Consider the following 24,432-nt stretch of genomic DNA (forward strand, 5'->3'; position numbering starts at 1 on the left):
AGTGACTTGCCCAAGGTCACACAGCTGACAAGTGGCAGAGCCGGGATTCAACCCATGACCTCTGACTCCCAAGCACCCACACGGTGTCAAGTCTGTGTGGGGTTATTGCCCTTATGGAGTGGGCCCTTAACTCAAGAGTCTGAGGTTGCCAGCCGCTGGTATAGTTGCAGAGTTTTACTAGGTATATAGAGCTAAGGCTGTTAACAATTGCGGTAACTTGGCCAGCAGGCCTAGAATGATTAACAAAAAAATAGGAAAACAAACAAAAAAACCCCAGCCCATCTTTGGGATACTGAAAGACAGAGTAGGACATCATTCCAAACTAAATTGGAGGATTAAAAGAGTGTGGTTGTGTCCTACCTGCCTCGTGGTTTTTGGTCTGGATCTCCCACTTCAGCTTCTTTGCACCATTTCAGCAGCAGGATTTGTGAGCCATGCCTTATCACCAGTGGGCAAACAAATTCATTATCATCATCATCACCATTTTCATAAGCAGTTATTTTTATTGATCATCTTCATCATGCAGAGCATTTATACTAAGTGCTGGGGAATGGACAGAAGCAATTTAAAATGTGCTCCCTGCCCTTAAGAAGCTTGCAGTTGAAAGTGAAAGATGAGACAAAGTGCCTTGCAACAAGAAAGTGTGCTATACTGTCAGTACCAATTTTGATTTGGGAAGCAATTAGCTGTAAGGAATTTGATCACCTCTTGTTGTATTATTTCCTTGAAGGCTTGGGAGAATTCATACAGGGGTAACAAAAGCAATATACACACAAAAAAAGAAGCAACATGGCAGAGTGGAAAGAGCATGAATCTAGGACTCGGAGGACCTGAGTTCAAATTCCAGCTTCACCACTTGCCTGCTGCGTGACCTTGGGCAGAATCACTTCAGTTCTCCGGCCTCAGTTTCCTCATCTGTAAAATGAGGATTTAATACTTACTCTCCCTTCTACTTCGATTGTGAACCCTATGTGGGACAGGGAATGCATCCAGTGTAGTGCTTCACAGATACCAGAAGTATATAATAATAATAATTGCTTAGCAGATAGAAAAATGCTGTACAGGCAGGATTTCATGTGGCCCAAGTTTTCTTTTTCCCACATGTCCTGGAAGCGTTCTGGAAGCTATTTTATATTTGAAATGGAAAGAAGTAAATAAAAATGGAATTGAATGTTGGCAAACGAAACACTAATCTGGGTACTGGTTATACTGAATAGTATTTGTACTAAGTAGGAAGTTTGGCAGCTTCGTATTATAACTTGGCCATTTATGATGTTGCAATTAAGGCTGTGTCAGTGTCTCCATTATTGGCTCTCAAAATGTTCCCAAGCCTGAAGCTTGACATACAAAAGTAAATATTCGGTATTCACAATGCATGGGAAATTAGGCATGCAGTTTTCCTTCTGGTCAGTGGGAGTTTTACCCTTAATTCTGTTTTCATTGTATTAAATCCCTACTTAGCCTCAGCCGCAGAATAATCCTGTGGCGATTTCTAGTTTATGTTGAAGGTTTTAAATAAATAAGATAGAAGTAAAGTTGTTAAATACTGGAAACAAGATCTGTTCTCTTGTGAGAGGCATAATATTAAAGTTCTCCCAATCCCTCTCTTCCTCCCTCCTTCCCCCCCCCCCCCCAAATCCACCCTCTTTTTTTAAAAGAGGGAATAATGGGGTCAAGGACAGGAGAATGCCTCATTTCAGCAGGGGTGGACAGATCTTCCTAGTCAAATGTTCCTTAAGATAAAATCTTTGGCTGAATGGGTTCTGGGCTGGAACTCAAGGTTAAAACCACTTCAGGCCTCTTGAACCATTCAACAAACTTCAAAAGGACTGAAGTGAAAAGTTCCTCAGCCAAAAAGAATCCTAAAGCCTGTCTACGTGTCTACCAGTCGGAGTGAGTCGTCGACCATTCTTTGAGTCCTCTCCCACCCTTTCCTTCCAGCTTATTTCTGACCAGGCGGTTCTTTGACTGTGCCTGGCCTTGTCAATTGGAACAATCAATCAATCAGTCGTATTAATTGAGCGCTTACTGTGTGCAGAGCACTGTACTAAGCACTTGGGAAGTCCAAGTCGGCAACATATAGAGACAGTCCCTACCCAACAGTGGGCTCACAGTCTAGAAGGGGGAGACAGAGAACAAAACCAAACATACTAACAAAATAAAATAAATAGAATAGATATGTACAAGTAAGATCAATAAATAGAGTAATAAATATGTACAAATCAATCAATCAATCCATTGTATTTATTGAGCGCTTACTGTGTGCAGAGCACTGTACTAAGCGCTTGGGAAGTACAAGTCGGCAACATATAGAGACAGTCCCTACCCAATAGTGGGCTCACAGTCTAGAAGGGGGAGACAGAGAACAAAACCAAACATACTAACAAAATAAAATAAATAGAATAGATATGTACAAGTAAAATAAATAGAGTAATAAATATGTACAAACATATATACAGGTTCTGTGGGGAAGGGAAGGAGGTAAGATGGGGGGATGGAGAGGGGGACGAGGGGGAGAGGAAGGAAGGGGCTCAGCCTGGGAAGGCCTCCTGGAGGAGGTGAGCTCTCAGTAGGGCCTTGAAGGGAGGAAGAGAGCTAGCTGGGCGGAACACCCAAAGTCAAGTCATTTGCCCAGTTAGAGTTCGGGAAGGATGGTGAGATAGATCCTCCGGCCTTTGTTGTACTAAGTCCCTATAAATCAGTGGTATTTATTGAGTGCTTACTGGGATGAGAGCACTGTACTAAGCACTCGAGAGAGTACAGTACAATAGAGTTGATAGACGCGATTCCTGCCTACAAGGAGCTTAAAGACTAGGTCACTTAAGGGGGCAGCAAGTCTAGCAATCAATCAATCAATCATATTTATTGAGCGCTTACTGTGTGCCGAGCACTGTACTAAGCGCTTGGGAAGTACAAGTTGGCAACATATAGAGACAGTCCCTACCCAACAGTGGGCTCACACCTCCAGTGGCCCAGGACCTGCCCCCAAGGAAAGGGCTTCTTCTACTGAGTATAGAAAGAGCTTGGCTCAGTGCATAAAACACAGCCGGGGACCCAGAAGGATCTGGATTTTAATCCCAGGCCCCACCACTTGTCTGTTGTGTGACCTTGGGCAAGTCACCTCACTTGTCTATGCCACAGTTACCTCATCTGTAAAATTCATTCATTCATTCAATTGTATTTAATGAGCACTTACTGTGTGCAAAGCACTGTACTAAGTGGTTGGGAAGTTCAAGTTATGGGGATTGATCATGACCTCCATGTGGGACATGGACTGTGTCCAACCTAATTAGCTTCTATCTACCCCAGCACTTAATGCAGTGCCAGGTACGTAGTAAGTGCTTAACAAATACCATTAAAAAAAAAAGAGTACTTCACCCCACGGCCTCTGGCCAATTGGGTTTAACATGAAGGCATTGAATATAGCTGATATGCTTGCTGGACAAGTAATACTGAATATTGATTTCACTTACAACCAACTCTTGATATCCAGTTTACTGAGGTTTGGGGCTACAATGGTTTAAGTAAATGCATGGATAATCCTAACATTTAACTGAAGCAATTTCTTTCAACCTGTGTCATTCATTCATTCAATTCAATCGTATTCAGTGAGCACTTACTGTGTGCAAAGCGCTGTACTAAGCACTTAGGAGAGTGCTAAACCTTTACTAGTGTTGCTAAAAAAAAGATTTTCAAAAGTGCTCTTCCTTTCTCTTTACCCCTTTTGGCAGAGGTATCCATGAGCAGGGAAATAGCCAATAGGGGAAGCACTAGAAAGGAGGAGAAGCAAGGACATGGCTTGTAAAATCCATAAAAAATAATAATGAACCCTCAAATAATTGTCAAGCATTTTATGTATTGTTTACTCCCTGGTGGGTGATGGTAGTCCAGTAAAAATTATTTGTGTATTCCTCAAGTGTATCTTTTTCTTTAACTTTTAAGAGCTTTGGGAAAGACAGGTAGTGCATGGACCTCTGTAGAGAAGGCATGAGATTGATATTTGTTTCATTAAGATTTACTATTTTTAATTTATGTACTAATTCTCTACAGATCTGGAGGACCTAGTGTCACTAGAGCACAGTTGAAAACAGCAGAAAATGTAAAGTTAGCATGGTTATGTTCCTAATATTCTCCTAATTATGTACTTAAGAAAATGAATTAAGGAGAAACTATATACAATGGTACAACTAGGTTTCCTTGGCGTGTGTGTGTGTGTGTGTGTGTGTGTGTGTGTGTGTGTGTGTGTGTGTGTTAAAGGCATTGTCATTACTTTCTTTGTGGAAGGCGTTTTATTGCTTTTTGGGCCAGTCATCTGTTTTCTACAAAATATGATGAGTTATTTAAAAACTTTTCCTTGGGGAACCTGATAAGGAGAGGGTGTATTCCTTCATTCAGTCGTATTTACTGAGCGCTGACTGTGCAGAGTACTGTACTAAGTGCTTATGGGACATGCCTGTTTCTACTTTTGTGTTGTAAAGACAAAGATTTCAGTGCAGTAAAGCCCGGAGTATTGTAGTTGTGATCTTAGGAAATGTTATGTTTTATGAAATCATCCAATAAATCAGTGAAAAATGAGGGATTAGCTTCTCAGTAAAATCTCAGGTTTCTACTCTTTTTAAAGTCAATTTTGATGAATCTTTGAACAACAGAATTTAAAGAGAGGTGAAAGAGAAAGTGCATCATGAAAGGTGTGGCCTGAGCTTTTTAGCACATCTGCTAACTGGCAGTAGTGTTGGTAGGAGAAGGAAGAGGGTGGCCTGAAGATGGGATTCCCAGTCCACAGTGACGTCCGGGTTTGCCCACCTATTCCCTGATAAACCTTAAAAGGTTTTTTATTATTTGTATTTATATGTATTATTATTTGTGTACTTCTCAAATGTATCTTTTTCTTTGACTTTTAAGAGCTTTGGGAAAGACAGGTAGTGCACGGACCTCTGTAGAGAAGGCATGAGATTGGTATTTGTTTCATTAAGATTAACTATTTTTAATTTACGTCCAAATTCTCTACAGATCTGGAGGACTAGGTCCTGATAAACCTGATAAAAGGTGCCCTTTTCCATTAATATCCGGAGAGTAATGATTTCTGCTGTCCAGTTCCTTCCTGCCACGTAATTTGTTGTTTTAAAAGTGATGCTCTTCTGATACCTCTGCAGGCATGAACGGATGCACACAAGAAGAACTTATCATGTGGAAGCAGCGGACAAATATTCATTGGATGATGATTTGGTAAAATTAGAGGTTCTTGACGAGGTATTGTATAATCCAGCACATTTCTCTCTGCTTTGGTTCATCTCCTGTTAATTGTCTATTTATCCCTTGTAGGTTTTTTTCATCCAATATCATATCAAAGTTGTTTGTAACCTGAGAATAAAGTTAGGGAATAACTAGAGAAGCAGTGTGGTTTAGTGGATGGAGCACGAGCCTGGGAGTCCGAAGGATCTGGATTCTAATCCCAGCTCCACCACTTGTCTGCTGTGTGACCTTGGGCAAATCAGTTAACTGCTCTGTGCCTCCGTTACTTCTACTGTAAAATGGGGATGAAGATTGTGAGCCCCATGTGGGACGGGGGCTGTGCCCAACCCCATTAACTTGTATCTACCCCAGTGTTTAGAACAGTGCTTGGCGCATAATAAGCGCTTATCAAGTATCTTAGTTTAAGACTTGGAGCCCTATGTGGGACAGGGACTGAGTCCGTCCCAATTAGCTTGTATCTTCTTCAGCACGTAGTGTAGTGTCAGGCACACAGTAAGCACTTAACAAATACCACAATTAGGGAGCATGGTTATGTTCTTGTATTATGTTTCATTTATATTCTATAGAGTGAAAAAAAAATAACACTGCTTCAGTAAATCTAATCATGTTGCAATTGATGAAAGGGTGGCAGTAGCAAGGCCTAACTGGAAATAATGTTTTCCTGGGGGTCAGAGGACCTGGGTTCTAATCCTGGCTCGGCCACTTGTCTGCTGTGTGACCTGGGGGAGTCAATAATAATAATAATAATGGCATTTGTTAAGCGCTTACTATGTGCAAAGCACTGTTCTAAGTTCTGGGGGGATACAAGGTGATCAGGTTGTGGGGCTAACAGTCTTAATCCCCATTTTACAGATGAGGTAACAGGCTCAGAGAAGTTAAGTGACTTGCCCAAGGTCACACAGCAGACGTGTGGCGGAGCTTGGATTAGAACCCATGACCTCTGACTCCCAAGCCCGTGCTCTTTCCACTGAGCCACACTTAACTTCCCTGTGCCTCAGTTTTTTCATCTGTAAAATGAGAATTGACTCCTTCTCCCTCCTACTTAGACTGTCAGCCCCATATGAGACAGAGGATACGTTGAACCTAATTATCTTGTATCTTTCCTAGCACTTAGTACAGTGGATGGCACATAGTAAGTGCTTAACAAGTACCATAAAAAATGATGCTAGCTGAAATTATTTTCTATTTATAATATTTGCAGTTTGGCTTTAGAAATCAAGATAGCTTTTTTTTCTACCAAAGCAGGTATCCTGAATTTAAAGTAATACTATGTTATTTTAGCATGAATTTTAGAATAACATCGGGAGTGAACACAAATTTGCATGCCTAATTAGCTCTTAGTTGCAAAAAACTTGCTTTTATTAATTCTGGCATTAGTGATACAACTTGTGTAGCTGAAATGAAAAAAAATATAAATTTCTCAAGTTTTGCACTACCATAATATAAATTTTAAGGACGTGATTTGACGAAATGAAATTCTTGCTTTGGATCAGATATTAAGTTAAAAATCTTGATCACACTCAATTTAAACAACAACAGCAGCCAAGATTAGGAAGCATTCATGGGATTAGGAAGTTTATCCCTTGAGGGATACCTGGAGAAATGTCTAACTTTCTGTAAGAAAATCTGTTGAATTTTCTTTGGTGTGGTCACTGATCTTTGAGAGAAATGAACTATTATAAGAAGTGAAATCATTACTTCTAGATGGTTTGCATAGGCTCTCTTCTAATCAGCAAAATGTTAAATTTTCAGTAAAATATTTTGTGATCTCTTTAGGATACAATTATCCGTCAGCTTCAGAAACGTTATGCCGATTTACAGATTTATACTTACGTTGGAGACATTTTAATAGCTTTAAATCCTTTCCAGAATCTCAACATATATTCTCCACAGGTAAGGGACATATCATTATTATTCCTTTTGTAAAATGGAAATTTAGCGTCATTAGCTAAAAAATGCAAATTTAAACTCTCTTCATCATCAGTCGTATTTATTGAGCGCTTACTGTGTGCAGAGCACTGTACTAAGCGCTTGGGAAGTACAAGTTGGAAGTTGTACTTCCAAGTTGTACTTCCAAGTTGTACATGCTCTCTTGAAGTATGTGTCCAGAAAATTTCAGAAATTACCTTAAGCTGGATATTTGAATACCCCAAGAAATAAATTATCTAGAAGCGTGGAATCTGGGAAGTGTTACTGGTGACAGATTGTTGTTGTTTTTTTTTTCCTCTCCTTTCTCCATCTTCTCCCCCCTGCTTCAGTTTTCCAAGCTTTATCATGGTGTGAAACGCTCCTCAAATCCCCCCCACATATTTGCTTCAGCAGATGCTGCGTACCAAGGCATGGTTACTTTCAATAAAGATCAGGTAAGAAGGGGTTACCTCACGGGCCAACAGAAAGCAGAGGAAGCCGGGGCTCCTAGTATTGAGTATTCTATAGCGCTGCTTTGCAGCCTTATTGATACATTCCAGTCAGGTGGCTTACTCACTGCCAGGAAAACCAAAAATGAAGCAGCCATCCAATCAGACTGAGAAATACTGGAAAGTTCAGAATAGCGGAGGGCATGATAACGTTTTACAGAAATAAAGGAAACATTCACACTGTGATCACTCATTTTCCAGGTGAAAAGTAATAAGGACATTTCTGATATAAAATGTAAGGAGGACATAGAGTCGCACAAATCCAATTACATGGCACTGATTGCAATAAGAACAGGATGTAGCACTGCCTAAACTGACCTCTTTCTTATTAAAATTTTAAGAGAATAATAGTTCAGTCTTTTGTATGTAGATGGTACTTGACTTGTACTTCCCAAGCGCTTAGTACAGTGCTCTGCACACAGTAAGCGCTCAATAAATACGATTGATGATGAGTTTACTGCACACTGTTGGCCATGCGTTCTAGTTCAAAGGCTAGTGTGGTGCGATTCTTGAGGTGGAAAAGGGTTGATCGTACCTGTTACCATTGGCTCATTAGAAGTGGATCCCGACTTCATACATTTTAGTGTTATGAACTTTCCATTTGCAGCCTAAAGAAATTTTCACCTTTTGATCAGCACTTAATCTTTAGATCTCCTATTATGGGGTTATTGTTATTATCGTTAATAATAATAATTATTATTGTGGTTTTTAAGCACTTATATCTGTCAAGCACTGTTCTAAGCTCGGGAGTAGATACAAGTTGATCATGTTGGACACAGGCCTTGGCCCACCTGGAGCTCATAGTCTAAGCAGGAGGGAGAACAGGTATTGAATCCCCATTTTACAGGTGAGGAGAAGAAGGTAAGTGACAGAAAAGGTTACAGAGAAGGTAAGTGACTTGCCCATGGTCACCCAGCAGGCAAGCAGCGGAGATGGATTAAAACCCAGGTCCTCTGACTCGTAGGCCCATGCTGTTTCCAATTAGAATTATAATTACAATTAGAATTATAGTTTGAGCACTGAGGCTAAGCCTCTAGAGTTTTCAGGTGTGCTGAGGTGCATTAAAGGTGAGAAGGGTGAATCTTCAAAATGCTGGAATTGGATTCATTGTGGGTTAACAACGGAAAATTTGTTGATCAGATGTATGATTTTTCTGTTCCTACTTTTGACACCCACAGAGAATTTGATTTCATAGGTTTATCAGAAACACTCACTGAGGCTGCAAACCATTTTAATATGCAGTTGGTTCTATATAAAGGTTCCATCCCTATATTCTTCTCTATTTTGCCCTGCAAACGTACTATCTGAGTGTTATTTTGTGCATAAATTGTCCTCGTTGCGATAGGAAAGCCTAAATACCCAAGTGTATCTGTTTTCTTGCCAGTGTATCATCATCAGTGGAGAAAGCGGTGCTGGAAAAACAGAAAGCGCCCACCTAATTGTCCAACATTTGACCTTCCTCGGAAAGGTATTTCCACTTTGCCATGTAGCACAGGAACTAGAATATAAATGCAGTGAAAGGCTAACTGCTGCTCTTGGTCTGGTATTTTCATGTGCAAACTCTTAACTTAAGAATTGGCAATGAGTATTTGAGGAAAGAATTGAGTCCATTGTGCCAAAAACAGAGAGACCTACTTAATCATACTACTTTGAAAAAAAATTCGGTACTGAGTGTTAGTGTGTGGACACACACTCTTTCCTTGTTTGTCGGCTATTTCCGTGGTTGGCCATGTGATTGAATGATTAACTAACAGGGCTGTGAGTTAGGGTTTTAGGAGGCTGCCCTGTCCGTTCAAGCTAACTTAGTGAAGAATGGATATACGTCAGTGGTTCGCTCTGAAATAAACAGATGAAGCACAAGAATTTTAATTTGGGTACTGCACGGAACCAGAGGTTGAGAAAGGGAACTTTGGGTCTTACCATCCCTTGCCTTCAGCAGGCCCAAACCTAAGCCATTTCAGCAAGACATGTTTAAGAAATTTAAGTACTGCAGAGAACAGCCCATTCTCTTATAAAAATGGGAGTTATATTCTTTCAGAACCTGATGTAAGGAAAGCTTATATTGTAATTGCCTCTATCCGAAATCACACAAACATTTCATCCATTGCTGTGTTATACCGTGTCCAGGTATGTGTTGTTGGAACAGTGTTACCAAATCCTAATCAATCAATAGTATTTATTGAGCACTTACTGTATGCACTGCACTGTACTAGGTGGTTGGGAGTGTTTAATAGAACTAGGTACCGTCCCTGCCCTTGAGGAATTTACACTCTATGAGAAGGAGCCAGACATTAAATAAATTATAGGTAAGAGGACGCAATAGCGTATAAAACTGTGCACAAAAGTGTACTGCGGGGGTGGATGCGTGTAATAGGTGGCTAGGTGATGAGGAAGGACTGAAATGGCAATTGAGGGGCAAATATACAGTTGGGGAGGTGAGGGATTAATCAGGGAAGGCCGTCTGGAGGAGATGTCATACAGAAGACCTCTGAAGATGGGGAGAGCAATGGTCTTCCAAGTGTGAAGGAGAATGTGAACAAGAGCTTGGTGGTTCGAGAGATGAGAATGAGGCACAATGACTAGGTGGGCTTGAGACAAAGCATGTGAACTCAGGTGTAATAGGGGATGACCAAGAATAAATAGTGGGGAGAGAACTGATTGAATGTCTTAAATGTCTTATGGCTAGAGGTTTCTGCATGTTGAAAAGAGGAAATGTTAACCATTGGAAGGGGGTTTTTTGAGGAGATGGTAGATATGCTCTGAACGGTGTTTTAAAAAAATGATCTGCGTAGCAGAGTGAGATTTGGACAGAAGAGGGAAGAGACTGGAAGCAGGGGAGGTCACCACAGAGGCTGATAAAGTAGTGTAGCTGGAATATGACGAGTGCCTGGACATGCATAATAGCAAGAAGGATGGAAAGGAAGGGGAGGATTCTGGGGTTGTTGTGATGGAAGAATCAATATGATTTGGTGACAAGCTAAAAATAGGGACTGAAAGAGAATGCCAAGGATGTAGTCTTGTGAGATGGGATAGGACAGTGGTGATGTCAACTGTAGTGCAAAAGTTAGAAAGAAGTGAGGATTGGGGTAGGAAGATCGGGAGGTCAGTTTTGGACATGATAAGCTTGAGGTGCTGGTAGTGTATGTGTGAAAGGATGTCTTGGAGACAGGAGGAGTTGCAAGATTGAAGGGAAAAGGGATGTCAAGGCTAGGTAGGTAGATTTGGGAGTCATCTCCTCGGAGGTGGTAGTTGAAGCCTTGCGAGCAGATGAGTTTTCCAGGGGATGTTGTGCCCTATCCAAAAACATTGTGAAAAGATGCAGTCTGGCAGAACCGAGTACACTTAAATATTTCGAAGGCAATGGAAAATACTCACTTTACTGTTAAGTAGTGCAAAAAATATTCTGTTGTTGTTGATTGTTATTCTGGATAGCTATGCCTTCTGAAGGATGACAGCAGGGTTCTCTTTTTCACATAGTGAGGAAAACAATGCCAGCATGAACTTGAATTATTTGTAATTTAGCTTTTCTATTTTCCAAATGTTGAATGAAAATACAGAACCATTAAGGAATTAATATGGTGAAAACACTGTGGGAGCGCTCAAAAGAGAGAGAGAAATAGGACCTAAATGAATTGAGAAAGCAGCTTGTAGAAGAGAAGGCTGGGACATCATTTGATAATGACCTCATGGCATGTGAAAGGTTAACCTGTGGCTGGGCAGTCAGAGGCCAAACACTGAGGAAATGGAATTTCTTCAGCAGGAGAAATTTAGGTTAGAGCTCTTCCTGACCATGAGGATGATCAAATTCCAGGAAGGTCATCCAGGGAAATGATGAACTCCCTTTCTCTACAACTCTTTTAAAACAGGATCATTTTCCACCTGTTTGAGATGGTTAAGTATCCTTGCATGAACATAGGGGGTAGATTACAAGACTCCTCAAACACTGCAACATCCTAAAACACTGGTCTAGAGAAAGTAATCCCGCCCACTTTTATATAAAACTCAGCATGATGCTTAACCCAGAGCCTGATCAGTAGCCTCCAAACACATAGCAATGCAAGTTGGAGGGCAGGACGGAGCTGCAGCAGAGTGGGTGTCTTCTCTAAAATGGTTGTTTGTAACCTTTCTCTGTTTGTTCCAGGCTAATAACCGGGCTCTGAGAGAGAAGATTCTCCAAGTGAACCCGTTGGTGGAAGCATTTGGAAATGCGTGCACTGCCATTAATGACAACTCAAGTCGCTTTGGAAAATATCTGGAAATGATGTTTACACCAACAGGAGCTGTAATGGGTGCAAAGATTTCCGAATATCTTCTGGAGAAGTCTAGAGTTATAAAACAGGCTTTGTAAGTGCAGTTTTCCATCTTTCAATTTCTGTGCTGTATAACTCTTTTCTCTTTTTCTAGGAGGTTGTTTTACTTATCATCTTTTTCACCTTTTCTTCCATAGTTCAGTCCCTATGCCTGAAGAGCAGAGCATTGACTGTTTTTCAGGTGCTGGAGATTCGTAAGACTTCCTTTCCAAAAGATATCGTCAAATAATGAACATAATGGGTGTTTTTTTTTCCTTCCACAGAACTAAAAATGTCTGGTCAATTGCACAGCTTTTAAAGCAGTTTTCACTAGAGTATTTTTTAGCAGTAACAGCCTATCAACATCTCTTTAGTGAGGGAGGGGATGAGTACTCAAGTGCTTAGTACACTGCTCTGCACACAGTAAGTGCTCAGTAAATACCATTGATTGGTTGGGTGGGGACTTTCCTGTCAACAACAGAAAAAGGGCATAGGATAATTAAGTAGAGTGTGCTGAATGCATACCTTGATTTTGAAGATGATAGGAAAATATTTGTTTTAAAGAGTTGTCCTGCCCATCTCATCCTAAAAGAGCTGTTTAGATCTGCTTAACTCTTTTGTCCAGGTTAATATTATTGAAAAATTTTATGCCTTGGCCGCCCTCAACCCCAGAAATGCACAATTAGCCTCCTTTATTTAATTTTAAGAAAAAACCTCACTGATTTCAAACAGTGCATTCTGTGGGCATTTAAGAAATACTTATCATTAGCTGACTGAAATTAAGCAAAAAAAAATCCACTTGGTTGGAGAGATTAACATTGCTTCCACCCACGTTTACACCCTTCTCCATCTAGCTATCTTGTTCCCATTACTTGTGACTAAGAAAATGCAGAAATCAGCCCACAACAGAAAAAGCTCAGGTTCCTCCTTAGGTACTGATTCCCATAAAAGCCTAATACAATTGGACTATAGAGAAGATGCAATTATGTTCAATGTATTCTAGGCCCATTGCCCGATTGTGATTAGGTCTACTGACTGCATTTCTCTGTACTTTTCTGATTTCTCGTAGGCTCTGCCTGTAGAAATTACTGCTTTCCATTTCTAAATTTCCACATGGCCAAAAAATTATGAAAATCCAGTCTCTGGCCTCTAAACTCAGGCCTTGAGTTGCTATTTAATTCTCTCCATGACTTGCTGTATGGCATTAGGTAATCCCGTGCCCACCTGAGACTTAATTTTTCATGATCAGAATGGCACAGTAATAACCTGCTATGGGCATAGCATCTTTGAGATTCTCAGATGTAAGGCTGTTCTGCGGAAAGATCCATATATGTAAAATTTGCTCTTCCTTTCACCTGACACTCCAGTTGTCTCAAAGATAGGTTCCTGTGATTTGCTGGGAGTGTAGGGGCATGAAAATACACATAACTGCACCTGCTGTGTCCTGAGTATGAGTCCTGAGTATGACCCTGCCTCCTAGAAGTCTAGGACTGCAGTTACTTGGGGAGGGGAAAGGGGGGAAGCAAATCAATCAATCAATTAATCGTATTTATTGAGCGCTTACTGTGTGCAGAGCACTGTACTAAGCGCTTGGGAAGTACAAGTTGGCAACATATAGAGACGGTCCCTACCCAACAGTGGGCTCGCAGTCTGTTGGGGGGGACACTATTTTGATCACCCACCTCAGCCCCACCCATAACTCATACAGCAAAACAAGTTAAATCCTGAGGGGAGGAAAAAATGCTGTTTCTTCATCTCACTCACCCCTCAGAGTTGCCGCAGATTCAGCCGTACACACTTTCTCACATTCCCGCTCTCCCATCGACATTCCTACCAAACCAATGCAGGCATCCTCCCTGCAGAGTAAAGCAGAGCAGCAGCAGGTGAAAAAAGGAAAACAATAATGGGGCCAGCTGTCACTACCATTGTCATGGCCATCACCACTGATTGCCTGGAATTCCCAATGGGTAGTCCGTCAAGCCTGGGAAAGAAGGAAATCCACAGAGTGAGAGGCAACCATGAGAAACCCCAGTGAAGGAAGTAACAGCACGAGAAAGTAAATGAACCTACTGCCAGATGCTGCCACTGCTGTTGCTACCCCTACTACTAACCTCTGAGATTTCAACTTCCTCTGACTCCAAAACAGAGATTCGGTAGCACCTGACCACACGGTTGTTTCATCTTTTAGACTGTGAGCCCACTGTTGGGTAGGGACTGTCTCTATATGTTGCCAACTTGTACTTCCCAAGCGCTTAGTACAGTGCTCTGCACACAGTAAGCGCTCAATAAATACGATTGATGATGATGATGATTTACCTTCCACTTTTGCTGCCTTGCATTGCTCCTTATCCAGGATGTGCGTGCTGATAGGAAAGTGATTGTTTTGTGTGTGTGATTACATCCTTACTTGCGTAGCGGTGGCTGTGTGCGAGTGTGAATGAATGTGCTAGATAGGTGGGCATTTGAGTGAGCATGGTTGCTCTCTCTTATCCTTGTCTTCTAGACTGTAAGCTCCTTATGGGCAGGGAACTTGTCTACTAACTCTATTATTCCCCCTTTTAGACTGTGAGCCCACTGTTGGGTAGGGACTGTCTCTGTATGTTACCAATCTGTACTTCCCAAGCGCTTAGTACAGTGCTCTGCACATAGTAAGCGCTCAATAAATACGATTGATGATGATGATGATATTGTATATATTGTATATTGAGACCGTAAGTGCTCAATAAAGTCGATTGATTGATCCCTGTCTAATTTTGGCTGGTTCCCTCTGTTTCTCAACGTGAACTTCATTACTTTTTTCCCATCTGTGTGACGCATAGACCCTGTGATTATTGTTATTACTTCTAAGACCAGGCCATGGATTGGATCACATTCTGTAACTGAAAGTCTTCTTTGGAATTTAGCTGGTTTTCTTAACAGTTTAGGAGTATAGATGTAAGGATCTTAGGTAAACCCCACAATATGATGCTTTAGGAAAAGGAGCCTGAATGTTTTATTAAAAGCACTTTATCTTTTTTTTTTTTCTAGAGGAGAGAAAAACTTTCATATATTTTACTATATATATGCCGGCCTCTATCATCAAAAGAAACTTTCGGAGTACAGCCTTCCGGATAAAACCCCCCCTAGGTAACTATTGTTGGTTTTTATTTTTTTATTTTTGAAGGTGTTATCAGCATCTGACAAACTCTCAAATTCATAGTGATGTTTCCTTAACTGGAACTTGAGGTCGATTTAGCTAAGGCTTTTAAAATCTGGACATTCTACCCAATTCACTCTCTTTACGAGCACAAAGTAAAATGAGGAAAGAATAGGAGACAGTAGCTTCAATTCACCATTTACATTCGTTGTTTAAGTTCCCAGCTTTGAGAACAGTTAGTTCCCCTTTGCAGTTTTAGTCTACGGAATAGTAAACCCTCAAGGAAAGGTGAAAATGGCTGCTGATAGATATGGCATTTAAAGTTAAATTTTTCAAGTGAACACTAATGCATCCTTTTTTTAACCTGTTTCATTTAGGTATATAGAAAATGAAGCTGGAAGAGTAGTGCAGGACATTATTACTAAAGAGTCATATGGAAAACAATTCGAAACAATTCAGCATTGCTTTCGAATCATAGGGTTCACTGATGAGGTTAGTGTTGTTGGTTTTTTAGATTTTTATTTTTAATAGGGCTTGTTAAGTGTTCACTATGTGTCAGGCCGTGTACTAAGAGCAGGGCTAGGTACATGACAATCGGATTGGACGCAGTCCCTGTCCTACATGAGGCTCACAGTCCAAGTTGGAGGAAGGAGGATTTAGTCCCCACTGTACATATGAGGCACAGACAAGGTAACTGAGGCACAGACAAGTTAAGTGACTTGCCCAAGATCACCCAGCAGACAGATGGTAGGGCCGGAATTTGAACCCAGGTCCTCTGATTCCCAGGCCCATGCTCTTTCTACCAAGCCACGCTGCTTCCCTTGTATTTAGACATGAGGCTTCATCCATCATCACTTTGAGGAGATACTTTGGGGGCATTATTTCGGGGATCAGTTTACATTACTTGATTTTTTCCGATAATTGGAATTTATAGTAAAAACTCTGGTATTTGTCAAGCACTGTCCTAAGCACTGGGGGAGATAAAGTGCAGTCAGATCGAACACACTTCCTGTCCCATTTAGGACTCGTGGTCTGAGGAGGAGGGTTATTGATATATAGGGAATCTCACAGTTTGGCAGCTAATGTGATCCAAAATGACCTAAGAATGACATGAGCTGCTGCATGCCTCAGCACCCTTAGGTGGACGGGGCAAAGCTCCTTGCAAGTAAAAGCATCTGAATGAATTCTGATATTTTGAGAGCAAAAGTTGCGTTGTCCCTAGCTTCATTAAAATGATTCGTTTCTTCCTTTGGTAGAGTTTAAGCCATTTCACTGAATTATGAGGAGTCAAGAAATTTATACTTGGGGCTCAGAAATCTAGTTATATATGTAAATCTTTATGTAGCAAGATCCAAGTATCTAGACCCCATAAGCTTTCGTTCATTCATTCAGTCGTATTTATCGAGCACTTACTGTGTGCAAAGCACTGTACTAAACACTTGGGAGAGTACAGTACAACAGTAAAGACACATTCATATAGACACATGCTATTAGTTATTAATGGGTGCACATTTGTTAGGATAACTGTGATTACAGTACTACTCATCATACAAGATACGGACTGTCTGTATTAAATATGTGCTAGAGGTGACGGAACATATTTATAACTGTAGGCTCAAGTATTTTGTGTTACATTTATGCCACAATTTCTGGGCTTCTTGCCACCTCTTTGCAAAATATATAGACTCTTGTACTTGTCCAACAAAGGAAGTAAATGATTAGGTGTTTAGGAGGGAGCATTAAATCTTCAGGGATTAGTTTAACAGACACCCCTTGGACATCACTCTCAATAAAGAATTGTCTGTAGATTTCATTTTGTATTGTAGCTTTTAACTATCCTCTCTGGTTGATTATTAACAATGATGCTTTCCCTTTTCCTCAATTACTGTTCATTTTCAATTGTTAGCCTCACCACCCGTTAAACAGATTGACAGTGGAATTTCCCAAAGCTTTAGTAACAGTATTTGCTTCGCTTCTCTAGCAGGGAGTTAAATTCCAGATTTTGCTAAATGTCTTAATGTTTAATAGTGTGTAGTTACTGAGGAATAACTTAACAATTATGATGATAATGTTGATAACCTTTCTTAAAGTTTGAGTACCAATAAACAAACTCTGGTTGTGGCAGTAGAAGAAGTCAGCTAAGGCAGTTCATTTTGTATACTGACAGCAGGAGATTCTGGTTGTGGACTATTTTGTAAAACGGGGCTATGTCCTTGACAGGTATACGATGACTGTCTTAGATTCAAAGGTGACCTGAGCGAACATGAAACATTCTCTTCCCTCACTTTTGGAAACTAATCAAATGCAAATCAAAAAGAAAAATCAGAAATGATGCTCAGAATGGTGAATTGCTCTTGCTGTCATTCATCCTGGGCAAAGATAACAGGAGTGATTTTAATAAATACACTCAGTTCTCCTTTAACATTGGGTTTACGTTCCAGACGAACCCCTCATTGAGGAAAACTCACTCTGTAGATGAGCACCTTGACCAAAGCACCTATGTGCATGCATACAGGTTTTTCTTCAATCAGTGGTATTTCTTAAATTGCCTACTGTGTGTAGTCATCATCATCATCAATCGTATTTATTGAGCGCTTACTGCATGCAGAGCACTGTACTAAACGTTGGGGAGACTACAGCATAACAAGATAACCGACGCATTGTATTTATGGAGCACTTACTGCGTGCAGAGCACTGTACCAAACATTGGGGAGACTACAGCATAGCAAGATAACCAACGCATACCCTGCCCACAACGAGCCCACAGTTGAGAAGGAGAGACAGACATTAGTAAATAAATAAATTACAGATATGTACATAACTCTCATTTAGTAATGATGATAATAATAGCAAATGCCATACACCCCCCCCCACGCCTCAAAATAATCCTAATTTCTCTTTGTAGCACTACCAGAAAGCCAGCAGATGTCTCTTGTTACAAATGATGAAATGATGCACAGTTTTTCAGCTTGTCAGCATCTATGTGGAGTTGGGATTTGGGATTATGTTATATCATTATTACTGTGACAGAGTTCTGTGTAGTATACTTTTTAATATAATCAATCAGTCATATTTATTGAGCGCTTACTGTGTGCAGAGCACCGTACTAAGCGCTTAGTCCTGAAACATTTTCTACCTGATCAGTTTTATCCTAGATTTGAAACCGTTAGTTGCAGAAGTATAGAAGTAAACCTTTCGTCATTTATTCTATTTAACACAGATGATGAAAGCATGGCTGATCATTCTCCTTTCACATTAGAAGCAGCGTGGCATAGCGGAAGGAACACAGGCTTGGGAGGCTGAGGTCGTGGGTTTAAATCCTGGCTCCGCCACTTGTCAGATTTATGACTTTAGGAAAGTCACTTACCTTCTCTGTGCCTCAGTTAACTCGTCTGTAAAATAGGGATTAATCAATCAATCAATCGTATTTATTGAGCGCTTGCTGTGTGCAGAGCACTGTACTAAGCACTTGGGAAGTCCAAGTCGGCAACATCTAGAGACAGGCCCTACCCAACAGTGGGCTCACAGTCTAAAAGGGGGGGACGGAGAACAAAACCAAACATACTAACAAAATAAAATAAATAGAATAGATATGTACAAGTAAAATAAATAAATAGAGTAATAAATATGTACAAACATATATACAGGTGCCGTGGGGAAGGGAAGGAGGTAAGATTAAGACTGTGAGCCCCATGTGGGACAACCTGATAACCTTGTATCTACCTCAACACTTAGAAAAGTGCTTGGCACATAGCAAGCACTTAACAAATACCACCATTATATTACTGTTGTTATTATTATTATTATATTACTGTCATTATTATCACTCTATGACCCCTGTGCACTACTGTATGTCATCATTGTTTTGGTTCATTGCAGAGACACTTGAATCTTTAATATGAAACTAACCAAGACACCTCTGACTTTTAAATCTAGAGCTAGGCAAATCGACAAAAGATTCCCTTAAGAAGAGTTGTTAATGTCCTTTGCAGGAAGTACATTCAGTGTACAGAATCTTGGCTGGGATTTTAAATACTGGAAACATAGAATTTGCTGCCATTTCCTCACAACATCAAATAGACAAGAGTGAAGTTCCTAATGCAGAAGCCCTGGTAAACGGTAATTATCTGATAACTAAACACAATGTTCTCAGTCACTAATCTTTTCAGTGCTGCATGTTTGGTCTAAAAAGTCATAATAATAATTGTGATATTTGTTAAGTGTTTGCCAGTTGCCACACTAAGAACAAGGTCATAATAATAATAATAATAATGGAATTTGTTAAGCGCTTATGTGCAAAGTACTGTTCTAAGCGCTGGGGCGGATACAAGGTGATCAGTTTGTCCCAGGTGGGGCTCGCAATCTTCATCCCCATTTTACAGGTGAGGTAACTGAGGCACAGAGAAGGTAAGTGACTTACCCAAAGTCACACAGCTGACAATCGGCAGAGCCGGGTTTTGAACCCATGACCTCCGACTCCCAAGCCCGGGTTCTTTCCATTGAGCCACGCTGCTACAAGATAATCATCATCATCATCAATCGTATTTATTGAGCGCTTACTGTGTGCAGAGCACTGTACTAAGCGCTTGGGAAGTACAAGTTGGCAACATATAGAGGCAGTCCCTACCCAACAGTGGGCTCACAGTCTAAAAGGGGGAGACAGAGAACAAAACCAAACATACTAACAAAATAAAATAGATAATCCCATGTCCCACATGGGATTTACAGTCAAGGTTTACCATCAAGTATTTAATCCCCATTCTACAGATAGGGAAACCTGAGGCACAGAGAAATTAAGTGACTTGTCCAAGGTCATGCAGCAGGCAGGTGGCAGAGCGAAGATTAGAACTGAGGTCTCTGGATTCCCAAGCCCGTGCTCTTTCCTGTAAGCTGCACATCTTCTTGTGCCCCTTCTCTTCACCTGCTGCTGACTTGTTACCGTAGGCTCATCATCGGGTTCTGTTGTCTTGCAGCCGCTTCCCTGCTCAGCATTGGCTCCGAGGAACTTCAAGAAGCTCTGACATCCCACTGCGTGGTAACGCGAGGGGAAACCATCATCCGCACAAACACTGTGGATCAAGCTGCCGATGTACGAGATGCCATGTCCAAAGCCCTTTACGGCCGACTCTTCAGCTGGATTGTAAATCGTATCAATACCCTGCTGCAGCCGGAAAAAAATATATGGCAAGTCACACGGCTACTGAACAATATTAGACTGTAAGCCCACTGTTGGGTAGGGACTGTCCCTATATGTTGCCAATTTGTACTTCCCAAGCGCTTAGTACAGTGCTCTGCACACAGTAAGCGCTCAATAAGTACGATTGATGATGATGATGATGATATTACTGGAGGCGAGGGGGAGTCGGAGGAGGTGGGGGTGAGGGGCAGTGTGTGTGTGTGCACCTGTGTTTGATGAGACCACATCACTATTGATTTTGCAGGCTAAAGAAACAATACGTCGATCAGTGAATAAAACCTGAAAATAAAAAGCATATAATGATGGCATTTATTAAGCGCTTGCTATGTGCAAAGCACTGTTCTAAGCGCTGGGGAGGTTACAAGGTGATCAGGTTGGCCCACGGAGGGCTCACAGTCTTAATCCCCATTCAGATGAGGTAACGGAGGCCCAGAGAAGTGAAGTGACTTGCCTAAAGTCACACAGCTGACAGTCGGCAGAGCCGGGATTTGAACCCACGACCTCTGACTCCAAAGCCCGGGCTCTTTCCAGGGAGCCACGAAGCATCTAATGGCTCTGAGTGCTTATAAGTGTGATGGAACCTATTCCCTTCCTTTCAAAGAATTGAGGTATAATCAAGCCGAAATCACTCCCAGATTATCGCAGATTATCGCAGATATCCCAGATTATCCAATTTGTACTTCCCAAGCGCTTAGTACAGTGCTCTGCACATAGTAAGCGCTCAATAAATACGATTGATTGATTGATTGATCGCAGGCAGCGCTTTCACAGCCAACTCAGGCCCCTCAGGAGCACGGAGGACATGCCTGCCATCCCGTGTCGAGGGGATAATGGGGCGTTATCAATGTGGGGTACTTACCCGCACCTTAAAGTGAGGATGCCGGAGCTCAGTGGGTGTCAGTGGTCCAGGGAAGAGAGGAGTAGTGAGGGCTGAGGAATCAGTAGGTGTAAGGTACCTCTGCCATTGGCATGAGTTGTGGGAGGAGGCCCTGGCCTTGAGTCAAGCTTTAGTGTTTTTGCTAAGGAGATGCTGTGCATCCTTTCACCACCTCAGTGGCACGACTCACTTTCTGCCTCCTGTTTATGTTTCCATGATGGTTTCTTCTACAGCCATGCCAAGAACGGTATGAACGTTGGAATCTTGGACATATTCGGATTTGAGAACTTTCGAAGGAACTCGTTTGAGCAGCTGTGCATAAATATAGCCAATGAACAAATTCAGTATTACTTTAATCAGCACATTTTTGCCCTCGAGCAGGTAAAATGGGTATTTAAATGAACTAAACAGAATAATAACAGTTATGGTATTTGTTAAGCGCTTCTATGTGCGAAACACTGTACTGAGCTATTTATTTATTATTTTTTATTTTGTTAGTATGTTTGGTTTTGTTCTCTGTCTCCCCCTTTTAGACTGTGAGCCCACTGTTGGGTAGGGACTGTCTCTATATGTTGCTAATTTGTACTTCCCAAGTGCTTAGTACAGTGCTCTGCACATAGTAAGCGCTCAATAAATACGATTGATGATGATGATGATGATGAGTGCTAGGGCAGATACAAAATAATCAGGTCACTTGGGGCTCAACGTCTAAGTAGGAAGGAGAACAGTGGGGAAGAATTCTCATTTTTCAAATGAGGGAATTGAGTTCCCAGAGAAGTTAAGTGACTTGCCCAAGGTCACCCAGCGGACTGACTCCCCAAACCCCCTTTAGATTGTACATTACTTAAGGGCAGGGTCTCGGTCTTGTGTTTGCTCTGTGAATCTTTCAGCCAAATCCAGGAGACGTTGCACACTGTCATTTAATAAACGTTGCTAACTGATTAACCCCCAACCTACTGTGATTTAAAATGGAAACCTTTAGAAACGAAACCCAACAGGGAACAGGGAATTGAGAAGCAGCGTGGCTCAGTGGAGAGAGCACGGGCTGGGGAGCCAGAGGTCGTGGGTTCAAATCCCGGCTCCGCCACTTGTCAGCTGTGTGACCTTGGGCAAGTCACTTAACTTCTCTGGGCCTCAGTTCCCTCATCTGTAAAATGGGGATGAAGACTGTGAGCCCCACATGGGACAACCTGATTACCTTGTATCTCCTCCAGCACTTAGAACAGTGCTTTGCACATAGTAAGCGCTTAACAAATACCACCATTATTATTATTGGTATTATTAACAGACTGGTAAGGTAGCTCTGTTTTAATGGAAAATATTATACAGTCTAAATTTAGCCTAAATAAAAGCCTGAAGAAAAGCAATACACTTGAGTGGAGCAGGTGACAAGCCAGTTATTTAAATCTTCCCTCAAAAAAATTTCTTGTCCATTGCTGACAACTTCAGTACGTGATGGTCTTCTTCAGTTAATTACTTTAGTTCAGTGATACTTTCGAAAATACGATCAGACGACGGGAAGCGTGGTCCGAGTGGGTGCAGAATAATCTTGTAAAGGTCTAGATTCTTATTTCTTTCAGCAACTTACAGAGCACCTCCATGCATTGAGCTCCACCAGGGGGTTCAGTCTTGATGATCCAAAGCAGTTTAAAGCATTCAACTACCTCGCTCCATCCTACCTCAACTCGCTGTTCTCCTACTACAACCCAGCCCACACGCTTCATCATCATCAATCGTATTTATTGAGCGCTTACTATGTGCAGAGCACTGTACTAAGCGCTTGGGAAGTACAAATTGGCAACATATAGAGACAGTCTCTACCCAACAGTGGGCTCACAGTCTAGAAGGGGGAGACAGAGAACAAAACCAAACATACTAACAAAATAAAATAAATAGAATAGATATATACAAGTAAAATAAATAAATAAATAAATAAATAGAGTAATAAATATGTACAAACATATATACATATATGCAGGTGCTGTGGGGAAGGGAAGGAGGTAAGATGGGGGGGATGGAGAGGGGGCCGAGGGGGAGAGAAAGGAAGGGGCTCAGTGTGGGAAGGCCTCCTGGAGGAGGTGAGCTCTCAGCAGGGCCTTGAAGGGAGGAAGAGAGCTAGCTTGGCGGATGGGCAGAGGGAGGCCATTCCAGGCCCGGGGGAGGACGGGGGCCGGGGGTCGATGGCGGGACAGGCGAGAACGAGGCCTAATGGTGAGGAGATTAGCGGCAGAGGAGCGGAGGGTGCGGGCTGCGCTGGAGAAGGAGAGAAGGGAGGGGAGGTAGGAGGGGGCCAGGGGATGGACAGCCTGGAAGCCAAGGGTGAGGAGTTTCTGCCTGATGCACAGATTGATTGGTAGCCACTGGAGATTTTTGAGGAGGGGAGTAACATGCCCAGACCGTTTCTGGACAAAGATAATCCGGGCAGCAGCATGAACTATGGATTGAAGTGGAGAGAGACACGAGGATGGGAGATCAGAGAGAAGGCTGATGCAGTAGTCCAGACGGGATAGGATGAGAGCTTGAATGAGCAGGGTAGTGGTATGGATGGAGAGGAAAGGGCGGATCTTGGCAATCCTGCTCACTGTACCATGATCTTGTCTATCTCACCACCGACCTCTCCCCACATTCTGCCTCTTGTCTGGAACGTCCTCCCTCTGCGTAGTAGAGAAGTAGCATGGCTCGGTGGAAAGAGCACGGGCTTGGGAATCAGAGGTCATGGGTTCTAATCCCAGCTGTGTGACTTTGGGCAAGTCACTTGACTTCTCTGTGCCTCAGTTACCTCATCTGTAAAATGGGAATTAAGATTGTGAGCCCCACATTGGACAACCTGATCACCTTGTTATCCCCCCAGCACTTAGAACAGTACTTTGCGCATCGTACGTGCTTAACAAATACTGTCATTATTATCTGGCAGAGAGTTGTTGACGGCACTGCCATCCTTCCCATCTCACAAGCCCGCAAACTTGGTGTCATCCTCGACTCCACTCTCTCATTCACCCCTCACATCCAAGCCGTCACCAAAACCTGCTGGTCTCAGCTCCGCAACATTGCCAAGATCCGCCCTTTCCTCTCCATCCCAACCGCTACCCTGCTCATTCAAGCTGTCATCCCATCCCGTCTGGACTACTGCATCAGCCTTCTCTCTGATCTCCCATCCTCGTGTCTCTCCCCACTTCAATCCATACTTCATGCTGCTGCCCGGATTATCTTTGTCCAGAAACGCTCTGGGCATATTACTCCCCTCCTCAAAAATCTCCAGTGGC

General features: G+C 41.9%; 1 protein-coding gene across 1 annotated transcript in view; it reads left to right on the top strand.

Annotated features, from left to right (window-relative positions):
- Positions 1-24,432, top strand: part of MYO3B (myosin IIIB) — a 304,584-nt gene that overhangs the window by 98,728 nt on the left and 181,424 nt on the right. The window contains exons 9-18 of the mRNA XM_038751211.1: positions 5,154-5,250; positions 7,030-7,146; positions 7,512-7,616; positions 9,055-9,138; positions 11,812-12,014; positions 14,987-15,085; positions 15,473-15,587; positions 19,088-19,214; positions 20,069-20,279; positions 21,403-21,550. Coding sequence (XP_038607139.1) covers positions 5,154-5,250; positions 7,030-7,146; positions 7,512-7,616; positions 9,055-9,138; positions 11,812-12,014; positions 14,987-15,085; positions 15,473-15,587; positions 19,088-19,214; positions 20,069-20,279; positions 21,403-21,550 — 1,306 coding nt within the window. The remainder of the gene's footprint in view (positions 1-5,153; positions 5,251-7,029; positions 7,147-7,511; positions 7,617-9,054; positions 9,139-11,811; positions 12,015-14,986; positions 15,086-15,472; positions 15,588-19,087; positions 19,215-20,068; positions 20,280-21,402; positions 21,551-24,432) is intronic.

Source organism: Tachyglossus aculeatus, chromosome 9, assembly GCF_015852505.1.
Source record: "Tachyglossus aculeatus isolate mTacAcu1 chromosome 9, mTacAcu1.pri, whole genome shotgun sequence".
NCBI lineage: Eukaryota > Metazoa > Chordata > Mammalia > Monotremata > Tachyglossidae > Tachyglossus > Tachyglossus aculeatus.